Here is a 21888-nt window from a genome sequence, read left to right as displayed (position 1 = left end):
CTGGCCTAGAACTCACTATTATTTTAAAATAGTTTATTATTTTAAAAATAATTTTAAAAATTATTTTTATTTTATGTGTATGAATGTTTTTCCTGTATGTATACAAGTGCATCATGTGCACAAAGATCAGAAGAGGGTGTTGGATTCCCTGGAATTGGAATCACAGGTGGTTGTTAGCCACCATGTGGGTGCTGGGAACCAAACTTGGATCCTCTGTAAGAGTAGCCAGTGCTCTTAACTGCTGAGCTGTCTCTCCAGCTCCTCAAATAACAAGTTTTAAATCACACATTCTAATATAATGCAATCCAAAGATACTCGATAATTACATGCTGAAGAACAGCAGTAAGAAAATATTGTCTTTATTTTCTAGAATTAAACCATTATGTTTCTGTAAGAGCAGAAAACTTTACAGGTGCAGTAAAAAAAGAACACTAAAATTTATAACTTTCAATAGTCTTGAGTCTGAGCTGAGGTGTTTCTGGAAGGATTTGTTGGCATTGTGTGGCTTGATGGCAGGTGCGGTTCAAATACACAGTTCGAGAAAGCCTATGAAATCGCAGACTGCAACACAAGCGTGCCCCTCTAGAGGGCGCAGCCAGTGCTTGGCTCCTGGAGAGCTTGAGCTCTTAGCTCTGTCTGGATTTCTTTAAACAAACAAGAAATAAACGGGGGCTGGAGAGCTGGCTCTGCGGTTGAGAGCACTGACTGCTCTTGCAGAGGCCCCAATTCGATTCTCAGCACCCACGTGGCGGCTACGAACCGTCCATAACTCCAGTTCCAGGGAAATCCGAAGCCCTCTTTTGACCTCCACAGCACTGCACGACACAGGTGCACTCACATACATGCAGGCAATACTTACTCATACACATAAAATAAAAATAATAAAACATATTTTAAAAAAACAAAAACAAAACAAAACAAAAAAACTGGAGGAAGGCAGAAATCCAGGTAGCGTCTTGTGAAATCTCCCAAAGTTTAAGGATTTATTTTTATTATCTTTAATTGGGGGGGGGACAGTAATGTGCGTGTGAAGGAAGGTCTGAGGCATCAGATCCCCTGAAGGCAGTTGTGAATCACTTCCTCTGGGTGCTAGGAATCAAACGTGGGTCCTCTGTAAGAGTAATAAGCACTCTAAACCTCTGAGCCATCTTTTTAACCCCCAAATGTCCCAAATTTTAAATGGTGAACACATTTAATTTTTTAAAATACTATGGGAACAATTGACTACATCTGCAGACTGATTGTACACCTGGCTTTTTTTGACACCCTCTGGGATAGAGGCAGGGTTCCTGTTTTCAGGGCATTTAAGTCCTAAGGAGAGATGAAGAGGGCTTGCAACTCTGGGGGCTGGACAAGAATGTTGCAATTATGATAGGCCTTCAAAAGGAGTGGTTACAGTTCCTGGGAAGAGGTGGCTTCACTGGGAGGCATAGGACGGAAGAATTATAAAGGCGTAGGAAGGGTGCTTTGAAGTTCATCAGTTTATATCCCATGATATATCAGTATTCCTGGGGTTGGGGATAGAGCTCCTTGTCAGAGCACATGCTAAGCATGCGTAAGGCACTGGATTCAATTCCCAATACCAAAAAAGGAGACTGGGGAGGGAAAAAGCATTTTTTTCCTAGGTAGTGAAATCTAGCTGGATCAGTTGGAGATGCAATTGAATTAATGTCACATGCAGGGTCTGAGTGAGCCTGAGCAGGTGGACAAGAGAACCTTGGATACAGTATTGCTTCACTTTGCTTGACAAATAAGGGCAAGGAGGGGAGTTTGGGGAAGTACAAGCTTGGGCTGAGTGTTGAAATGATGATCAATGAGACCTTTCATGTCAGAGGATCTGAGCTGTGAATCAGAATCCTAGAAGGGAGACACCATTGCTTGGCATCCATTCCCACCTGTTCACAGTCACCTTTTCAGAGTGAGCTATTTCAGGTGTGTTGTGGGGAGAGAGGACCCATCAGTGGAGTCATCTGTGTGTTTGACTTGCTGGCACTGTGGTTACCTACCAGTTGCTTCCTGGCATCAGGTTGATTATCTAAACCACCTAGCACCCTCCAGCATGTGTATAACTAGACCTGACTGGGGAAAGCGGTTCCCAGTGAGAGATGGCAGACACTCCACCAGGGCAGCCACTCTCGGCCTGTGGCTATTGAATTGTGTCGTGTCAGTCTGCAGGCCAGGCTGTGCTCCAACACTGCTCAGAAGGCCCTGGTGAGGCCACGGTGGTCCAGAGGTGGTGGCAGATCCCAATGACTCTGCTTTTTTGTGTGAAGGTCCCAGACAGACACCGAAGGGACTGTCACTGCTGAGTCCAGCTCAGCGGGTGTGAGCATGGAGCCCAGTCACTACGCCAAGAGTGCACAGCCTGCTCTGGAGGAACTCACAGGTGAGTGTGAGCCTCGATTGTGTGACTGCTGCTGACAAAGGCCCTCTTGCCGGCAGCTGCAGCAATGCAGGGCCACTGCTGCAGGGACTCGGCTCAGCAAACCTACCTTCTTACTGACTTGTTCTTATTGTACGTGTGTAAGTATTTTGCTTGCATGTTTGTGCAACAGTGCCCATGGAGGGCAGAAGAGGGTATCAGAGCCCCTGGAACTGGAGTTAGGATGATTGTTAGCTATAATATGGGTGCTGAGAACTGAACCCAGGTCCTCTCTGGGTTAAGCGCTCTTACCACTGAGCCATCTCTCTAGTTCAACAAACTTTCTTGTGTTATTTGCTAATTTTTTCTCTTTCCTCCTGTTTTTCTCACAACCTCTTCATTCCTCCTCAGAAATAGGAGCAAATCTCTTATCTGCTGCTAGGTCTTATGCTTAAGAAAAATTTAATTTCGTTCATTTAGGGGCCCTGGATGGACTACCTAAAACTTAACTTTGAATCATCTTGTTTACCTTTGCCTTTCAACAAAATTTGGAACTCTAGAATATTGATTTCATTTCTTTGGACACTCTGACTGAAAATAGGTTCTTAACATTTGCCATTAATTGGAAAGAAGATTACAACTTTTTTTTTTTCAACCAAAAAACACACAAAAAAAGTCCCTAAGTTATATTTAATTTTTATTTTTTGTCTTTTTGAGACAGGGTCTCCCTGTAGCCCCAGCTGTCCTGGAACTCACTATGTAGACCAGGCTGGCCTTGAACTCACGGAGATCCCAGCACATGGGAGGCAGAGGCAGACGGATCTCTGGGAGTTCAAGGTCAACCTGGCCTACGTAGTTCTGGGTCAGCTGGGGCTACAGAGAGACCTTGTCTCAAAAAGACCTAATAAGTAGAAAGCAATTGAGGAAGACACCTCTCATGACCTCTAACCTCTACATGCACCTGCATGTGTGCACGCACACACATGCCACATAAATACAGAAAAACATACCATTCAATCATCATACAAATAATTTCACAGATAAAAGGCAACAAATGTTGCATATTGTAACATTCTTTTTTAAGTATTTTTTATTATTTTTATTTTATGTGTATGTGTGTATTGCCTGCATGTAGGTAAGTACAGCCATGTCGTGCAATGCCCTTGGAGGTCAGAAGAGGCTGTCAGATCCCCTGGGACTGGAGTTACACACATGTGGGTGCTAGGATTCGAACTCAAGTCTTCTGCAAGAACAACCAGTGTTCTTAACTGCTTAGCCATCTCTCCAGCCCCCTGTAACATTCTTTGTTAACATTCTTTGATGTTACATTTGTGTGTGTGGTGTGGTGTGCGTGTATGCATGTGTGTTTGAATACACCTGTGTAGAGGCCTGAAGTTAATGTTGGGTGTCTTTTTTGATCTTTCTGCACTTTAATTATTGAGGCTGATGCTCTGCATTTCTTTTTCTCTTTCTCTTTCTCTTTTTTGAGACAGGATCTCACTGTGTAACCCTGGTTGGCCTGGAACTCACTATGGAGACCAGACTGACTGGGAACTCACAAAGATCCAGCTGTCTCTGCCTCCTGAGTGCTGGGATTAAAAGTGTGCACAACCACACCCAGCTGTGGCAGGGTCTCTGGCTGATTCCAGAGTGCTCCAGTTCCAGCTAGTTCAGTTAGCGCATCAGCTTGTCCTGGGGAATCCCCTGTTGCTGCCCCCAAATGCTGGATTACAGGAGTCCGCTGCTCCTGCCTGGCTTTTATGTGGGTCTTGGGGTCTGAACTCCACTTCCTACACCTGGGGAACAAGTGCTTTGCCCACTGAGCCAATCACCCTGCCATGCTACATTCTTTTTTTTTAATTTTTAAAAAATGTTATGTTCTGCCTGTATGTATATCGTCAATGCACTACATGTTTGCAAGGCCTGCAGAGGGCATTGAAACCCCGGGAACTGGAGTTATGGATGATTTTTAGCTGCCGTGTGGGTGCTGGGAACTGAACTAGGATCCTCTGCAAGAACAGCCAGTGCTCCTAACTGCTAAGCCATCTCTCTAGTCTCCCCATGTTGTTGTATTCTTAGGGTATAGAAGAAAATCACAGCTGGATTAGAATCCTCATTCCTTTTGTGTGAGCCAAACACCTGCCCTACCAATGAGCTCCCCGACTAGCCCACCTATGAATTAGGATCCTTTTATTTTTTTAAGACAGAGTCTCATGTAGTCCAAACTGACCTCTAACTTACTATGTAGCTGAAGATGACCTTGAGATTTGATCCTCCTGCCTCTATCTCACAGATGTTGGGATTACAGATATGCACCTCTATGAGTGGTTTATGTGGTGCTGGGACAGAAGCGCTCTACCAACTGAGCCACTTCCCCAGCCCTGAACTAGGATGCTTAGCACAGTGTGTCCCAAGCCACCACCTTGTCTGTCCCCCTGGAGGGTCCCCCACAGCTGTGTCCTAAGCTCCAGCACCTCATCATGGCTAGTGGGTGGTAGACCACACACTCGGCGGCAGCTTTTACTTATCTCCTGTCTTGCTTTAAAACGATTTTTATTTTATGGATATGGGTGTTTTGTCTGCATGTATGTAAGTGCTCCACATGCATGCAAGACCAGAAGAGGGCATCTAATCCCCTGCACTTGGAGTTAAGGATGGTTGTCTAGCCTCCGTGTGGGTGCTGAGGAACCAAACCTGAGTCCACTGTGAGAGCAGCCAGTGCTCTTAACCACTGACCCAGGCCCTTGTCTCACCACTCCAAAACCTGGTTTAAAAATTGAATTCAGGGCCCTGGAGAGATGGTTTAGTGGTTAAGAGCACTGGCTGCTCTTAACAGAGGACCCATGTTCGATTCCCAGCACCCACAGGACGGCTAACAATTGTCCATAACTCCAGTTCCAGGGAATCTAACACCCTATTCTGACCTTCAGCAGGCATTGCATGACATGATGTACTTACACACATGCAGGCAATACACTCATACACATAAAATAAAAATAAATAAAATTGAATACATGTTCAAAATTCATTTATTAGACTAAATACCCATGCCTGCACCATTTTGATAGCCTGAAGGCAGTTCTGGAACTTGTCTGCCACCGTGTGATTGAGCCATAGAGCAGCAGCTCCTCTCAGAGGCTGTCAGTGATGTGACGGTTTCCTTCTGGTTCCACTGATGGGCCCAGGGCCTGTCTAGAATAGCACAGAGCCCCACATTTGGGATTGATTTCAAGTTTTCTCTTGGGTGCATAGCTCCCTCGAACATGGCTAGCACAGGGAAGGACTAGATGTGAGGAGGGCGTGTGCAGGTGCTGCTCAGGTGTCCACACGCATTCCAGGTCCTGTTGTCTATACTTCATCTGAAGAGCCAGGCAGCATCTGCATATGCACCATGGAGGCGCGCGGCTCCTGTCAGGTACCGAGGCTCAGCAGGACCCACATCTGTGAAGCCAAGCAGCAGCCAGGCAGCCCTGGAGATCTTAGTTAGCGTTCAGGGGGCAGAGGCAGCCTGTAAGCGGTTACTCACTTTGCTTTTCATCCCACATCACCCGTGTCCTAGGACTGTACCAGTGTGAGTTGAGGAAGCCTGATGTGCTGCCAGCATGCTCAGGCCATGGGCTGTGCCTCCAGGTATGCCAGATTCCGTACTCTGTGGTAGACCGTGCTGGTGTTTTCCAGTGCAGATCCCTGCAGTCAGGTGACTCATCTTTACATCCAAACAGTAGAGACTACACATGGGACTCTTGGATAAATTGTGTCGTGGAAACAGTGTGTAGCAAAAGGCTGAACTTAACTCACCCACTGCCCGTCCCTTGAAATGACTGTGGAAAATCGCCTGTGACAAACGGGCATTTATGAGACCGTTTGGCCAGTGGCTTCCTTTCCCCCTTCCTGATTCAGATCAGAGGGTCCTCTGTGATGAGGGACCATGTTCGAGGGAGCTATACACCCAAGAGAAAACTTGAAATCAATCCCAAATGTGGGGCTCTGTGCTATTCTAGACAGGTCCTGGGCCCATCAGTGGATCCAGAAGGAAACCGTCATACGGCCAGTGTCATAAACACTGATTCATCGTAGTTAAGGAACACATCTTGGACTGTAGAGCCAGAAGCTCCCGCTCCGGCCTCTGAGCTGCTCTGTGACCCTTTTCTGTAGCCGTGCAGGTCCCTTTCCAGCCCTGCGTGAACATTGCTTGTGACACAGGCGGTCCTGTCTGAGCGAGCCCTCCTTTGTTTTCTGTTGTCGGCTTTGGCAGACGATGCTGTTTATTCGTACACCTCCTTCCAAGTGTCTGGCCAGGACCCAGGCTCCTGCAGCCCACAGGGAGTTTCCATCCTCTCCCCTGTCCCCATGTCACAGCATGTCCTCTGAGCCTCCCTCTTCCAAGTAAGCATTCCAGCTTCCTTCATTGCTCATTTTATAGCAGGTTGGCAGCATCCAAACTTGAGTAGTGGTATGTGCCTGTAATCCCAGTTCTTGGGAGGTGGAGGCAGGCAGAGAGGAGTTCAAGGTTTCTCTCTTACACATGTATATATGTATGTATGTATGTATGTATGTATGTATGTATGCATGTATGTGTGTATACATGTATATGCTTTAAAGACACTGGGTGGTGCATAGAGAGATGCTCCAAAGTTAAAAACATTGGCTGCTCTTGCAGAGGACCCAGGTTTGATTCCCGGCACCCACATGGTGGCTAACAACCCTCTGCAACTCCGTTTCCCAAGGAATCCAACACCCTTTTCTGACCTCTGTGGGTATTACACGACACGGGTGCAATTACACACATGCAGGCAATATACTCATACACATAAAATAAAAACAATGAATGAAACATACTTTTAAAGAGACTCGGGTGGGAAATTCAAGTTCGAGCATAGTTCAGATAAGAGAAAAATACCTTCCCGTTTTCCCTGGATTAAAGGGAGTAGGAAGTTGAAAACATCCACACTTTCAAGATTAGACAGTTTGCCCTGGTAAATTTATTTATAAAAATCACATGGCTGTCATTACTCCCTACCACACACTCATTCCAGGCACTGCCTCACCAAGAACAAGCCAAGGAGCTTGTTAATCCATCTCAGAAGTTCGATTTTATGACATTTCTCAGATGCCTTTTGCCCCATTAAGGCAGTGGTTGAAAGCTCTACTCTGCATCTGATGTAAATCACATTGTCATGTATTCTATTTTCTTTAGGCATAGTCCTCTTAAAATATCGCTCATCCCTGAAAACAGTCACAGGCATTTAAAGGCCTTTGGTTGTGATTTTTTTTTTTTTAACTTCACAGTCCTCTTTGAAATTACTGAGGAGGAAAATATTTCATTTTTTTTAGAAGAATTTAAAACTTTTTATCTTTATGTATGTGTTTTGCCTGTGTGTATGTAAGTGCACCTATGCCATGCAGTGCCTTCAGAGGACAGAAGAGGGCGTCAGATCCCCTGGAACTGTTGCTAGCCATCATGTGGGTACTGGGAATGGAGCAGCCAGTGCTCTTGACTGCTGAGCCATCTCTCCAGCCCCATTATTTCTTTCATCATTACTGTGGTGATTTCCCTTCTTCTTCTCTTGTGAGGCCAAATGAAAGAGAGTAGCTGGAAAGCAGGAACATGGCTATGCTGAGAGGCACACACTTCCTAGCCCGCAAGAGAGGCATGGTGCTCATATACATTGGAACCAGTGCAAGTTCTGCACAGCACAGGATGGCAAGCTATGTCCTTCCCCACAGAAGTTAGGCTGCTTCCCAGTGCTGCAGCACCAGCTGGCATGAGTTCAGGGCTTGTGATGGGCACTGTGCAGAGTCCTCCAGGCTTAAGTTTTCTGCACAACTGTGTGGAAGCTGGTGCTGTGGCCGTGCTTGTTTTAGAGACACGGAACTAGAAGGGCGGGGAAGACCAACCCCTTCCCCACAAGTGACCACCCAGCCAGTCAACAGCAGAGCTGGAATTGGGATGACAGTACGTCTAGCTAGGGGGAAGGGGAACCGCCCTCTGTAAATCACCAGTGGTAAACAAGTGTGGGTATCTTTGTAAGGTGCACATATTGCCAGGAGGTTAAACATAAGGAGCACACACATTTTCTCATGGGTGTAAATTGACCCTGGAGACATGGCTCAGGTCTGACCTGCATGTCTTCATTGGTGATGATGTGAAAGTAGATTTGTGTTTCCAGCTGGGCATTGGGCCCCTCTCACAGCTGCACCTCCCCTCCCTGCTTCAGAAGGAACCGCAGAAGAATGTCTTTGATTTAAACTATTTGGGATCCATCCGCGCATTCATGCATCCATGTGTCTGTCCATCCATCTATCCATGTATCTACCCATGCATCCATTCAGCCTTCCATCCATTCGTCCATGCAGTTATACATCCAGACAGACATGCATACATGTGTCTATCCATCCGTCCATGCATGCATGCATTGCAGTCCCAGACGTGTTTGCTGCTCTCCTGGACCTCATGATCTAGCAGAGTGAACTGATCTGAACCCTTGTCTGTCCAGGTGAAGACCCCGAGGCTCGCAGGCTGCGAACCGTGAAGAACATTGCTGACTTACGGCAGAATTTGGAGGAGACCATGTCCAGTTTACGGGGAACTCAGGTTACACACAGGTATGGGGAAGTGGAGTACTTGCTGAGTCTTCTAGCGGGAACTTCCCTCGGAGACTCTGTCGTGTGTGCTATGCCACTCACAAAGTGATTTGGTTAAGAGTGGAATAAATAACCTTGTCCCCAGATGTGTTAGAATGCACAAAGCGTGTGCAATAGCATGTGGAAGAAAAGCAAAGGGGTGAAAATTAATGTAGACCAGTCCCTCCCCAAAGCGGAAGCTTACTAAGTTCCTGCCACAGAAATTACCCACGGTTCTGTTTAAATTTCACTTTACTTGCATTTTTCAAAACTCCATTGTGCTGTTGGATGGAGCAGGTGAACTGTGCTTGACCTGTGACAGACTGAGTGACTTGAATTCCTACCAGGAATTCTGATATACAAGACTCTAATGTCCTTGGTCATGCACGTGTATGAAGACTGAGGACATACTTATCAAAACTTCGCTACGTTTAAGCTATGATTTTGTTGGAAGGAACCTCGGGTTACATTGGCAACATCTATTGGATTGTTTTCACTGTTCAGTTAAAGAGGATGTGGTGCTGGCCTGTCTTCTGTGATTTCGGCAGAATGAGGTCTTACAGTTTGTGTTTGGCTTTGAAACTCAAAGCCAGGGCCTGGCTATGCCTGCAGAGCTCCCAAGGCATCTCATTCGAGTCTCCAATTTCAGTTTGTTTGGTAAATGTATAAAAGGAGGAGACACAGGCTTCCCCCTGTATTAGTGACTTTTTGTTGCTGTGACAGAACACCTAATGAAAGTAACTTGAGGAAGAAAGGATTATTTCAGGTCACAGTTTGAGGGGATACAGTCCATCACAGCGGAAAAGGGGAGGCGGCTGTCACACTGGGTCCACAGTTGGGAAGCTGAGAGAGTGCCAGTGCTCAGCTCACTTTCTCCTTTTTGCCTAGTTCGGGATCCCTGCCCATGGAGCAACGTCACCCACATTCAGGGTGGGTCTTCGCACCTCAGTTAACCCAATCTAGAAACTCCCTCATAGACAAGCCCAGAGGTTTATTTCTTAGGTGACTCGAGATCCTATCAAGTTGACAATAAATATTAACCACCAGATTGAACCACCAGTCTTGACAGATCGGGCTTAATCATGGTTGACTCTGACTTCAGTACGACTGCAGGGTCCACGCTGTGGAAAGTGAGGTCAGTTACAGGAGTGCAGGTGGGGGAGTGGGACAAAAACAGCCCATAACACCCAGTTTAGTGGTGGTGTTCTCCTACTTCAGGCCTTTGAAGGACAAGGATTCCAGGTCCTGTGACTTTCTATGGAAAGGCAGGGATCTCTTTCCACCTTAATCTGGTACTTCAGTTGGGGAGGGAAAGGACGATGCGAAAGGTGGTTTTAGGAATGCCGGGACAGGCTGGTGCAGCCTCCCTTTGAGGAGAGTGGCCATGCAGCATTCGTTCAGTGATCAGAAAGCTGCTGTCCCATCTTTACCAGTTCAGCGTTTGCTGTTTTCTTTCCAGAACTGGAAAGATCACCATTTTCTAGGCTCTACAGTTTGTGTCTAATTAAAGAGCCGATGAAGAGAATCTTATGCCACATTTTAAAGCAAAAAGTCCCTGGTAGGCATCTCAGAACGTGCAGAAAGATGAGTCACTTCATTTTTAATGAAGGAACTATACCAAGTGGTTGGTATATGGTGCCTGCTGTTTTATCTTACTATGTAAATAATACTGAAAAATAACATCTAACCTGCAGAGGAGACAAGGCCCGTCAGGGTCTAACTGCAGCTGGTTTTATGTTTATAGTACATTGGAAACCACATTTGACACCAATGTCACCACAGAGATAAGTGGCCGCAGCATCCTCAGCCTCACGGGAAGACCCACTCCTCTGTCCTGGAGACTCGGCCAGTCCAGCCCTCGGCTGCAGGCAGGAGACGCCCCCTCGATGGGCAATGGGTACCCACCTCGAGCCAATGCCAGCCGCTTCATCAGCGCTGAGGCAGGCCGCTATGTGTACTCTGCCCCCCTGCGAAGGCAGCTGGCTTCCAGGGGCAGCAGTGTCTGTCATGTGGACGTCTCGGACAAGGCAGGAGATGACGTAGACCTAGAAGGGATCGGCATGGACGCCCCCGGCTACATGAGTGACGGCGATGTCCTGAGCAAGAACATCCGTGCAGACGACATCACGAGTGGGTAAGTTGGCGTGTGGGACAGGCCAGCTCCTGCTTCCCCTTTGCCTGTCTTTACTGAAGGGCCCTGGAGCTGGTGCTGGCTGCCTCTGCTTCTAGGGGCAGAGGCCGATGGTGTGGTGAGGTGAGCTGCTGGGCTGAGTCAGTGACGTGGGTAGGCAGGCTCAACTGGGGACCCATGAGACTAGTAGTGTAAACAGACCTGCTGTCCCTGTCCTTAAACCAGCCTTGCAATGAATGGCAGCCAGACTCCTGGCTTGGCCTCCCTGACCTGGCCTTTCCCTGCTTTTCAGGGCTGTCATTTGCCCTACAGCTTGTTCCCCTCTGCCACCCCTGTTCCATTCTCCACCCATCTTTTCCAAACCCACTGCCTTCGCACTCTGTTTCTGGGCCTGAGTTTTAGCTGCTAGGTCTCTGCAACACTTGCTCCTGCTGGTTATTCAGCCAGCACCTCCAGGGAGGGGCCCTCTGAGACCACTCCGTTTGAATGGTGTGTATCTTCATCCTCTGCCTTCAGCACCCCTGCACCCCACGGTGTAGGCTCTTTTGAAAGCTTCTATTTGAAATCTTCTTACGTGTGAGTTTCTCCTCCTTGTTTGTGTGACAGTAAGTACCACGAAGCCGTCTAGGTTACATACCACTGCATCCCTAGTGCCGTGGGCATCAAAGACATGGTGGATACTTGTGCATTAGTGAACGCGTGGGTGCACGGCTAGAGCAGCTGCCTTCTTGGTTGCTCCTCTCTAGAGTGAAGGACTCACCCACCGTGATACATCTGACAACCTCTCGCAGGGACAGCGTCGTGCCCTGGTGTAGTGTGGGGTCTGGAATTGCCGTGATGCGTCTGAGGACCTTTCACAGGGAGCGTTCCGTGACTGGCGCTGTGTGCGGCCTGGCTTCTTGTTTGTAGCGCCACCTTCAAGTTATACTGTAGACTTTATTTTCATTGCCTTATCTCACTTTCGGAGGCTTCATCCATGTGACTTGCTCCGAAGTTTTCCAAGGCCATGTCTACCTTTAATGTCCTGGCAGTGAACATTAGATACGAAAAACCAGGAACTGCAGCCATGTCCTTCATCCCTATAGACAGTGGTGAAGAGCCTCCTGGTGAGTCGCTGTTTTGTGGCGGTGTCCCCACTACCTGCCAGCACTGTTGGCCTGTGTTCCCCAGCTCCATCCTCTCGGTAGTCCTCAGGGATAGATGATACCATAATCCTTGATAGACAAGGAACCTGGAGGCCAGGAAAGAGAGCTGATGTCCAGTGGTTATACATCTGTGAAGACTCAGAGCCCATGGCTTATAATCACTGTGCACACCGTGTGCCACATCTTACTGCTGTGCTAAAATAGGATAATACTAGAGTTTATTTCAAAATAAATTCACCTTTGTCTAGTTCTGCTTGTATGGATACCAGTGCTTTAAGAATATTTTATTGGGGCTGGAGAGATGGCTTTTTAAAAAAACATTTTATTTATTATTTTTATTTTATGTGTATGAGTGTATTGCCTGCATGTGTATGAGTGCACCCGTGTCGTGCAATGCCCAAAGATATCAGAAGAGGGTATCAGATCCCCTGGAACTAGAGTTATGAATGGTTGTTAGCTGTGGTGCTGGGAATTGAACCCTGGTCCTCTGCAACAGCAGCCAGTGCTCTTAACCTATGAGACATCTCTCCAGTCCCCAGCAATGTTCTTTTACTTACCTAAAAGCATAGGCATAGGACCTGTGAGATGGCTTGGGGGCAAAGGAGCTTGCCACCAAATATGATCTTTGGATCCACATGGTGGAAAAAGAGAACTGATTCCTGTATCTTCTGACCTCCACATACACACACGCAGTGGCACACATGTACTCCTCACACACGAAAGGAAGGAAGGAAGGAAGGAAGGAAGGAAGGAAGGAAGGAAGGAAGGAAGGAAGGAAGGAAGGAAGGAAAGAAGGAAGGAAAGTAACACTTCTATAAAAATAGGCATGGGACTGGGGAGATGGCTGAGTGGATAAGAGTGCTTGCTGTGTAAGGCTGAAGACCTGAGTTCAAATCCCCACCACCCACCTACAAAGATGGGCCTGGTCATGTACGACTGTAACCCCAGCCCTGCGGGGAGTGGAGAGCAGGTGAATCACAGGGCTTACTGTCCCCCACCCTACCTCTGGGCTCAGCAAAAGGCTGTGTTTCAAAGGCATAAGATAGAGGGTGATAACACAGGCTGTCTGATATCCTCCTCTGGCCTGTGTGTTTTCATGGGCGTGGGTACCCCATACGTGGAAAAGAACTATAAAAGTAAAAAGAAGCTGGGTGTGGTGGCGCAAACCTTTAATCCCAGCACCTGGGAGGCAGAAACAAGTGAATCTCTGTTGAGTCTGAGGCCAGCCTGGTCTACATAGCAAGTTTTAAGCCAGCTGAGGCTACAGGGAGAACCTGTCTCAAAACAAAAATAAAATAAAATAAAAACAACAACAAAAAGTAAAAAGAAAATCATTAACAATTTTTAAAGATTTATTTTATTGGTTCTGTGTAGTTGTGTATATCTGTGAGACTGTGCAGCAGAGTCCAGAAGGGTGTCAGCTCCCTTGGAGTCGGAGTTATGGACAGCTGTGAGCTACTACACTTTGGTCCTCTGAAAGAACAGCCAGAGCTCTTACCCACTGAGCCGTCTCTCTAGCTGCTGGGGAAGAGGCATAATAAATAAATAAAATTTTAAAAGCATAGGCATACAGTGTTTGGTTTTCTGCCTAGAAGTTAGAACTGTCTTGGTAGTAAAATCTTCAAAAACAGGAACAGCCAAAGTCCTACAATCTTAACAAATTTCCTTAATAATCAGGGGTGGTTGGCGCTCAGCTTTAATCCCAGCAGTCAGGAGGCAGAGGCAGGTGGAATTCTGTGAGACTGAGGCCAGCCTGATCTAGTTTGTTCCAGGCCTTGACTCAAAAAGAAAAAATGAATGGCAAAGGCCAGGAAAGTTGATCCACTGATTTAGGTCAAGATGTTTCTGTGTTTCTAGCCTCCCATAAACATGAGGACAGTAATAGTTACCCAGTAATAATAAAGCTGACGTACACACAGTTTGGTTAGTTAGTTAGTTAGTTAGTTAGTTAGTTAGTTAGTTAGTTAGTGACAAGTAACACTAACAGCTGTCCTGTCCGTAGCTCCAGTTCCAGGGGATCCCATGGCCTCTTCTGTCCTCCATGGGCATTGCGTGACACGGGTGCACTTACCTACATGCAGGCAATACACACATACACATAAAATGAAAATCGTGAATAAAATATTTTTTTAAACATTTTATTTATTCTTTTTACTTTATGTGTATGAGTGCATTGCCTGCATATAGGTAAGTACACCATGTCATACAATGCCCGTGAGAACAGAAGAGGCCTTCGGATCCCCTGGAACTTGAGTTAGACAGTTGTTAGCTGCCATGTGGGTGCTGGGATTGGAACCCGGGTCTTCTGCAAGAACAACCAGTGTTCTTAACTGCTGAGCCATCTCTCCAGCCCCATGAATAAAATATTTTTTTAAAAAGTCTCACTACGTAGCCCAGCCAGGCTGGCCTTGAATTTACAGAGATCCACCTGCCTCTGGGATTAAAGGTATGCACCAATATACCTGGCAATACCTTAGTCCTTTACTGTTGTTTAGAAGAGGCTTGCCATCCAGTATGTCCTCACAGTCTCTTTTGAGACTTGCATCCTGTAATGAAGAGTTGGACCTTCATAGCGTCCACCAGGTGGCGACACGGGCACATCCAAACCTGAGCTTGTCGGGGAAGAAGCACAGGTTTCTCTGGCTGCCTGAATCACAGGCTTTCAGATCCCACGGAAAAGTGCAAGTGCGGCTTTTCATTTCTGCTCTGCAAAGCTTAGCAGCGTGCGAGATCGCTGCAGCAAGTGTAGAAAGGCGTGCGGATGTGTAAGCAAGCACAGTCGCTGAAATGGGAAGAATTGCTGTGCTTCTCTGTTCCTTCCTCTGTAGGAATTTACCGTCCAGACCAGGAAAGTGTGACACTAATGCTGGTTTTACTTGTAACATTCTAGAACACTTGCTAAGCCTGCCTCTATCTGTGAAAATACACATGAGTTTCTGCTGTGAAACTCAAACTCAAATTAACAGATCTCTTTTATATAAATATATATGATTATATAAAGCAAATTACTTAGTGTCTTTTCTACCAACTTCTTTACATAAACATGAAACAGTTGCAAGTATTATAATACTGGTCATTTATTCTGTTTTTGTTTTTTTTTTGTATCTAAAATTTTTTCTTTTTAAATTTATTTTTATATGTACGAGTGTTTTGCCGGGATGAATGCAATTGTATCCATGTTGTACAATGCCCATGGATGCCAGCAAAGGGCATTGGACACCCTGGAAGAAGAGTTATGGGAAGTTATTGGCAGCCACATAGGCGGTGGGAACTGAACCCCAGTCTTCTGCAAGAGCAGTCAGTGCTCTTAACCATTTACCCATCTCTCCAGCTCTTTACTTTTATTTTTATGGATACGTGTGTGTGTCTGTGTAAGTCAGCCATGGGCTGGAAAGATGGCTCAGCAGTCAAGAACACTGACTGCTCTTGCAGAGGACCTGAGTTTGGTTCCCAGCACCCACATGTGGCTAACAACATCAGTAATTCCAGCTCCGGGGAATCCAGTGTCTTCTTCTGACCTCCAGGGGCACTGTATGACACAGGTGCACTTACACACATGCAGGCAATACACTCATACACATAAAAAATAAAAATAAATTTTAAAAAAGTCAGTCACATGGTACAGGCACCCAAAGAAGCCAGAAGAGGACATGAGACCCCCTGGAGCTGGAGTTACAGGTGGTTGTGAGCCACCTAACATGGGTGCTGGGGACTGAACTCATGTTCTTTGGAGGAGCAATGTACATTCTTAACCACTGAGCCATCTCTCCAGCCATTCAATAAGTCATTGTTGAGGCAACTGATGGAGTGGACAGTGAACCGATGAGATATTGGATGGAGGGCTTGAACCGCATCCAGCCCGTGAGCCCTGTGATGTCGAGTGTCTGTGCCTAAGTCTTCGGTTACTAGATACGCATTTTTACCTTCTGTAGTTAGACTGTTCTTTGAGGTTGTGTCCTGCTGCTGATGAATATCCCCAAGGACAGGACCTAGGTGTCAGATCAGTCTGAAACACCCAGGCACTTGGGAGCAATGCATTGGCACATTTGCATCCCGTTGTTCCTTTGGCTGGTGGAAACCTAGCCTTGATGTCGGCGTAGTCATCCTTGGGGCAGAGCCTCTTGAAGAAAGTTCTGTTAAAGCATATTTAGAAAACCTGATTTGGAAGTAAGGTCTAGTTTCTCCAACATAAGACCTTTGTTTTTATGGAATGTTTTGTGTTTTGTTTTGTTTGTTTTGTTGTGTTTTGAGACAGGGTCTCCATGTAGCCCTAGCTGGCCTAGAACTGGCTATGTGAACCAAGCTGGCCTGAATCTCACAGAGATACACCTGCCTCTGCCTCCTAAGTGCTGGTATTAAAGGCATGCACCAACATGCCCAGCTAAGACCTTTGTTTTTAAAATGATGCTGTGTCATGCTAGGTAGAATAATTTTTCACATGTTGCTCATGTCTACATGTACCTGCATCTAACATTGCCTCACATGTTCATGTGTGCACTCCTGCACCTAACATTGCTTCACCGTGGAGTTTAGCTCAGAACTGGATGGAAAATGCCTTGTGTCTCTGTTTACCACACCCACATGAGTAACCATTTTACACACTGTCATCTGACCCCACTGCTTCCTTTCATTAGGCTGATAAATCAGGCACTGGTTGTAGACAAGAAATTAAAATTGCAGATGAAGCTGTCACTCACTCAGTAAGTTTTGATCTCCATAAGCCAATCCTTTACTTATACCCTAAAAATTCAGAGTACCATGTGGCACAGAATAAAATTATAAGGACAGGCTTGGCGTCCATATGTTTCGAAGGATTTTTTTTTTTTCAAAAGCAGCACTGGGTTGTATAATTGTCTAAAGAATAATGACATCCCTTCCTGGAAACTCTGACCATTTAAATTTAACCTTAGAAGTTCTCTCCCTCAGAACCTGTGACTGCTTGCCATACCTTTGGAAACGGATCTGAACTGAGCATGGAGGGCTCTCACTGCTCTGCCTCATCTGTCCTTCCTGACTTTTCAGCCATCCCCCTCCAATGCACTGCACTTCCTTAGCTCTGGCCAGACCACCTGCCTTGCCAAAGACTGGGTCCTGCCTCTGTCCGCAGAGCTCTGTGCTCGGGACATGCTGCTCCCCACTGCAGACCCTTTATCCAGGAGCTTATCTGACCATGTTGAAAAACGCCATCTCATAGATGTGCCTGACAGTCAGGCTCAGCTCTGTCTTCAGTGTTTGTGGCCCCACCTCATCCCTCCACAACCAGGCAGGTCTTCTTCCTGTGAAGAGTTTGAAAGGGACCAGCTGGTGTCAGATACTATGAGTTGAAGGACAGAGACCTGAGATTTAATGAACTGGAACAGGTTCCTAACATTGAAAATTACAGCTGGTGCTTGGCATCCAGCACAGAGTCAGGAAAACTCCAGTACACACTTGTGTACACATGCATGTGTACATACACGAGTACATGTTTTCTCCACAAGGAGCTGCTAGGCAGAAGACTGTACTTATTACTTATCACATTGTCATTTAATGTTTTGCGAATGGCCTTGAGGTGCCTGCCTTGTAGGACCCTGGGCTTGTGGGAACAGATCATCACTGCTGGAAACCTAGTGGTCCTGGTTACTGAACACTTGGAGGAAGCCAGCTTGACCTGGGCTGTCATCTAGTGACCAGTACAGATGTTATTACGCCTTTGGCTAGCACAGCCATTATGTTGATCTGGTGATACTCAGGATGAAGAGGTCATCTCAGCTTGGCCTGTCCAGCATGGGTAGTCTGGCCTTCAATGGTGGCATCTGCACAGCCCGAGTACCCCTGCTCAGTGGCAGGTGTGACTCCATCAACAGAGGTGGGCATGAACATCTGCTGGAAGCAGCAGTTCCTCGGAGGTCGAGCAGCCTGCGCTGCCAAATGGCCTTGTAGCTCCTTCAGTAGATCAGGACAGACCTCAGGCGGCCCAGGCTGTTATCATAAAGTGCTTTAGACCTGGGGTTTTGGAAAATATTTTATGTATTATTTTTATTTATGTGAACAAGTGTATTGCCTGCATGTACGTAAGTACACCCATGTCGTGCAATGCTCAAAGAGATCAGAAGAGGGTGTTGGATCCCCTGGAACTAGAGTTACAGGTGGTTGTTAACCACCATGTGGGCGCTAAGATTGGAACCCAAGTCTTCTGCAAGAGCAGCCAGTGCTCTTAACCACTGAGCCATCTCTCTAGCCCCAGATCTGGGTTTTAAACAAAGGACATTTATTTCTTGCAGTTGTGGAGGCTGGAAAGCTTGAGTGGCTGGGTTCTGGTGAGGAGTTTCTTTCCGTTTTAAAAATGGTGGCTGTCTCACTGTACCCTCAAATGTCACAAGTAAAGAGCTCATGTGTCTTCCTCTTCATACAGGTGCCAGTCCCATCCTGGGGATGCTGTTCTTAAGCTCTCATCAAAACTAAAGTACTTCCCCTGGGTCCTACCCCCTGATGACAGCATAGGCATTCATCTGTAACAAGACATTTCATGCTTCCAAGCATCACCTACATGTGCAGTGCCCTGGCTTTCCGCCTCCCCTGCCTGATCCCTCCTCCGCCTTCCTGCCTGGGCTCCTCCTCTCAGAAGCCTTCTCTGATTCTATCCAAGCAGAGGTGGTGACTTTGTCCTCTCAGGTCATCTGAAACATGAAGTGTCTATGCCAGTTAAGGTACTCTGTGTGTGGATGCACATGTATATTTTGTAATTTATGTATGTACCTACAAGCATGTAGAAGGGAGAGAGGGACAGGACAAAACCTAGACCTGTCGCATGCTCTGAAGGGTAAGGTCACATCTGTCTTAAATGTCCATATACCTTCATTGGTCAACATGGGGCTGCCCTCTAGTGAGTGGTTAATGAAATGAAGGAATGACACCATTGACCTTAAATATGAAAGACCAGCCCTCTGCCCTTCAATGAGAATGTGCCCACAGTCAAAACCCCTTTGAGCGTGAGGCCCCAGCCCCTGGCTTTCTGCTTTTTGGCTTCCCCTGTCCTGTGACTGTTCCAGTCCTTCGGATGACCTGTATCTACTGAGCCTGCCACTGCAGAGCAGGAAATGGAAACAGCTCAGAGCACTCCAGAGGACTTGTCTGGTGGGCGGGGCAGAGGAGACCGTCAGTCCTTTCCCTTCCTCCACTGCACTGGTATGTTAGGTCACAGCACGAAAGGCCCTGTCTTTAAACTTTGTTTTTTGATGTGTATGAGTGCTTGCCTGCATAGAAGTACACTACATGTGTGCAGTGCTCATGGAGGACAGAAGAGGGTGTTGGATCCCCTGGAACTGGAGTTTTGTTTGGTTGGTAGCTGCCATGTGGGTGCTGGGAACTGAACCCAGGTCCTCTGTAAGAACTGCCAGTGCTCATAACCACTGAGCCATCTCTTCAGTCCCCAAAAGGCCCTTTTCCATCTGGTCAAGCCTTCCCACCATCCCTACAGGCCACAGCCCAGCTGCCCCTTCAGACTGTTGTTGCTGTCAAATTGACCCTGGAGCCATCATGGTTTGAGAAGAGGCTATCCTGGAAGGCCCTACTTTGGACAGGCTGTGGCAGACATCTCTGATTTGGAAAGGATCCTAGCTTGTGGGCTCCTGGAAGGTTCAGGAAGTTCCTTCTGCTGGCCAGCCACTAAGTTGGCCTTGGAGACATTAGGAGGATTGACCATCATGGAAAGGAAAGACAGGCCTCCTTCCCTGCACATCCTTGTACTCACCAGCCTTGAGGCTCTCTGAACCCAGTAGTTGAGGGATTTGATGGATGTTCCATTCTCTAGCCATGATTGATTAAAGCAGACCACTGGTGAGTAAGTCAGACTCCAGCCCCTCTCCCCTGGGAGGGTGGGCTGAAAGTTCCAACCCACTAATCATATGGTTGGTTTCTCCTCCAGCAACCAGCCCCATCCTCTAATAATCAGCTCAATAACATCCCCTCAGGTGTGATGGAAAAGGGCTTGTTATGAATAACAAAAGATCTCCTTTTACCCCATCACCCAGAAAACTCCAAGCGATTGGAGCTCTTGATAACCAGGGACAGAGACCGAAATATGTTTCTTGTTATGTCATAGCAATATTGGGGTTTGGTGGGCACCCACTGGGAGTCCACATTCATCATGTAGTTGCAGGGGACGCAGAGGCAATTTTTTAGGGCAAGGTGCCCTTCTGAGGGAGGAGCACAGGGGGAGCCCAGTAGCTCAAGTGGCCCCACTGCACAAAGGATGGGGTACTTTGGACACAGAGCGTGGGCTTTGGAGTCATTTGCATAGCACAAGCTTTTCCTCCCATGCTCTGTCCTCACGTGTAGGTCTCTGTACGATGTCCGCATGCCGTGTCTCATGAGCATCCATCTACTGCACTCAGCCTGAGGGGATTCTTCCAGAGCCATCCTCTTGGCCAACTGGTTTTTTCCAGTTTTGTTGGGCTTTATGCAAGGCCTTCTAGCACACCCCACCCTCCTTACCTGCCTCTGCAGCGAGTCCCTTGCTCCCAGTGCCTCCCAGTCTCATCCACCCCTTGTGGATGGGGGTCTCACTGTGCCTGTCTTCCCTCTGTGGTAGACCCATGTGGTTTACTGAGCGTAGGGAATCCATTATGGCAGGCAGTCATCAGAAGAGAAAGGGTGAGCAAGGTGTCTACCAACTGGAAGAGGAGAAACCCCCAGCATGCCCAGGCCTCTCTACCCACAGCACCACACACGCGCACACTAAACACACAGCGGAGGTGCCACTGCGGTGTCCACCACCCTCACTGCCACCAGCAGCTGCAGCATCTTTGGAACTGCAAGCTGGGCCTTGAAGGACGAATGTGAATATAGGCCAGACACAGTCAAGGTCGGTAGCACAGAGGACGTATGGGGGAGGGGGTCATACTAGTTCCAATATGGTCCAGGGAGGAAGCTCAAAGGTGGGAAGTGGGCTCAGCTCAGAAACTGTCTCAGCATTCAGCAGGGGTCAGACAGAGGCCAGGGGTCCAGCATGCAGTGGAGTTATGTTAAAATCAGCCTCCCACAGGGGCCATTTGTACAGGTGACCTAAAGGAGGCAGAGAAGGTTCCAGACCATGCAGCAGCTGGCTGGGAAATGGCAGGCGTGTGTCTTCAGCACCCTCCCCTAACTGTGGCTTCCTTTTTTGCTCATAGGCCTTCCGTTGGTCTCAGGCCCCGGGGGTGTGCTCAGCCAGGACTGGCTGGATTTCTTTCAAAAGATTTTATTTTTATCCTTTAAAATTATGGATAGATGTGTGGCTAGGTGTACATCAGTGCAGGTGCCTATGGAGGTAAGAGGCATTGGATCCCCCAGGAGTTGGAGTTACAGGGTATTGTGTTGCTGAGAATTGAATACAGATCCTCCAGAAGAGCAGTAGCAAGTGTTCCTAACTGCTGAGCCATCTCCAGCCACCACCACCCCCAGGTATTTAAACAGAGTAATCGTCTGCACAAGCTTCCACTTCCCACCCCAGAGAAGGGCCAGGGCCCCATGAAGGAGACAGCCTGGTGCCGAAGGGTGGCATCCATTAGTGAGGAGAGGTGATGTGTGGGCCTCTAGGAGAAGTCTGGATATACCGCAGGACTTTTACATCCTCCTCCTTCTATGGGAAGCCAATTGTCCTCATC

General features: G+C 47.3%; 1 protein-coding gene across 3 annotated transcripts in view; it reads left to right on the top strand.

Moving 5' to 3' along the window:
- Positions 1-21888, top strand: part of Nav2 (neuron navigator 2) — a 402958-nt gene that overhangs the window by 228185 nt on the left and 152885 nt on the right. For all 3 annotated transcript variants that reach the window (XM_017796647.2, XM_017796645.2, XM_017796641.2), the window contains 3 exons: positions 2274-2386; positions 8860-8968; positions 10731-11120. In XM_017796647.2, coding sequence (XP_017652136.1) covers positions 2274-2386; positions 8860-8968; positions 10731-11120 — 612 coding nt within the window. The remainder of the gene's footprint in view (positions 1-2273; positions 2387-8859; positions 8969-10730; positions 11121-21888) is intronic.

Source organism: Nannospalax galili, unplaced genomic scaffold (assembly GCF_000622305.1).
Source record: "Nannospalax galili isolate Female #2095 unplaced genomic scaffold, S.galili_v1.0 scaffold310, whole genome shotgun sequence".
In the NCBI taxonomy this organism is placed as follows: domain Eukaryota; kingdom Metazoa; phylum Chordata; class Mammalia; order Rodentia; family Spalacidae; genus Nannospalax; species Nannospalax galili.
This window is presented reverse-complemented; position numbering and strand designations above follow the sequence as displayed.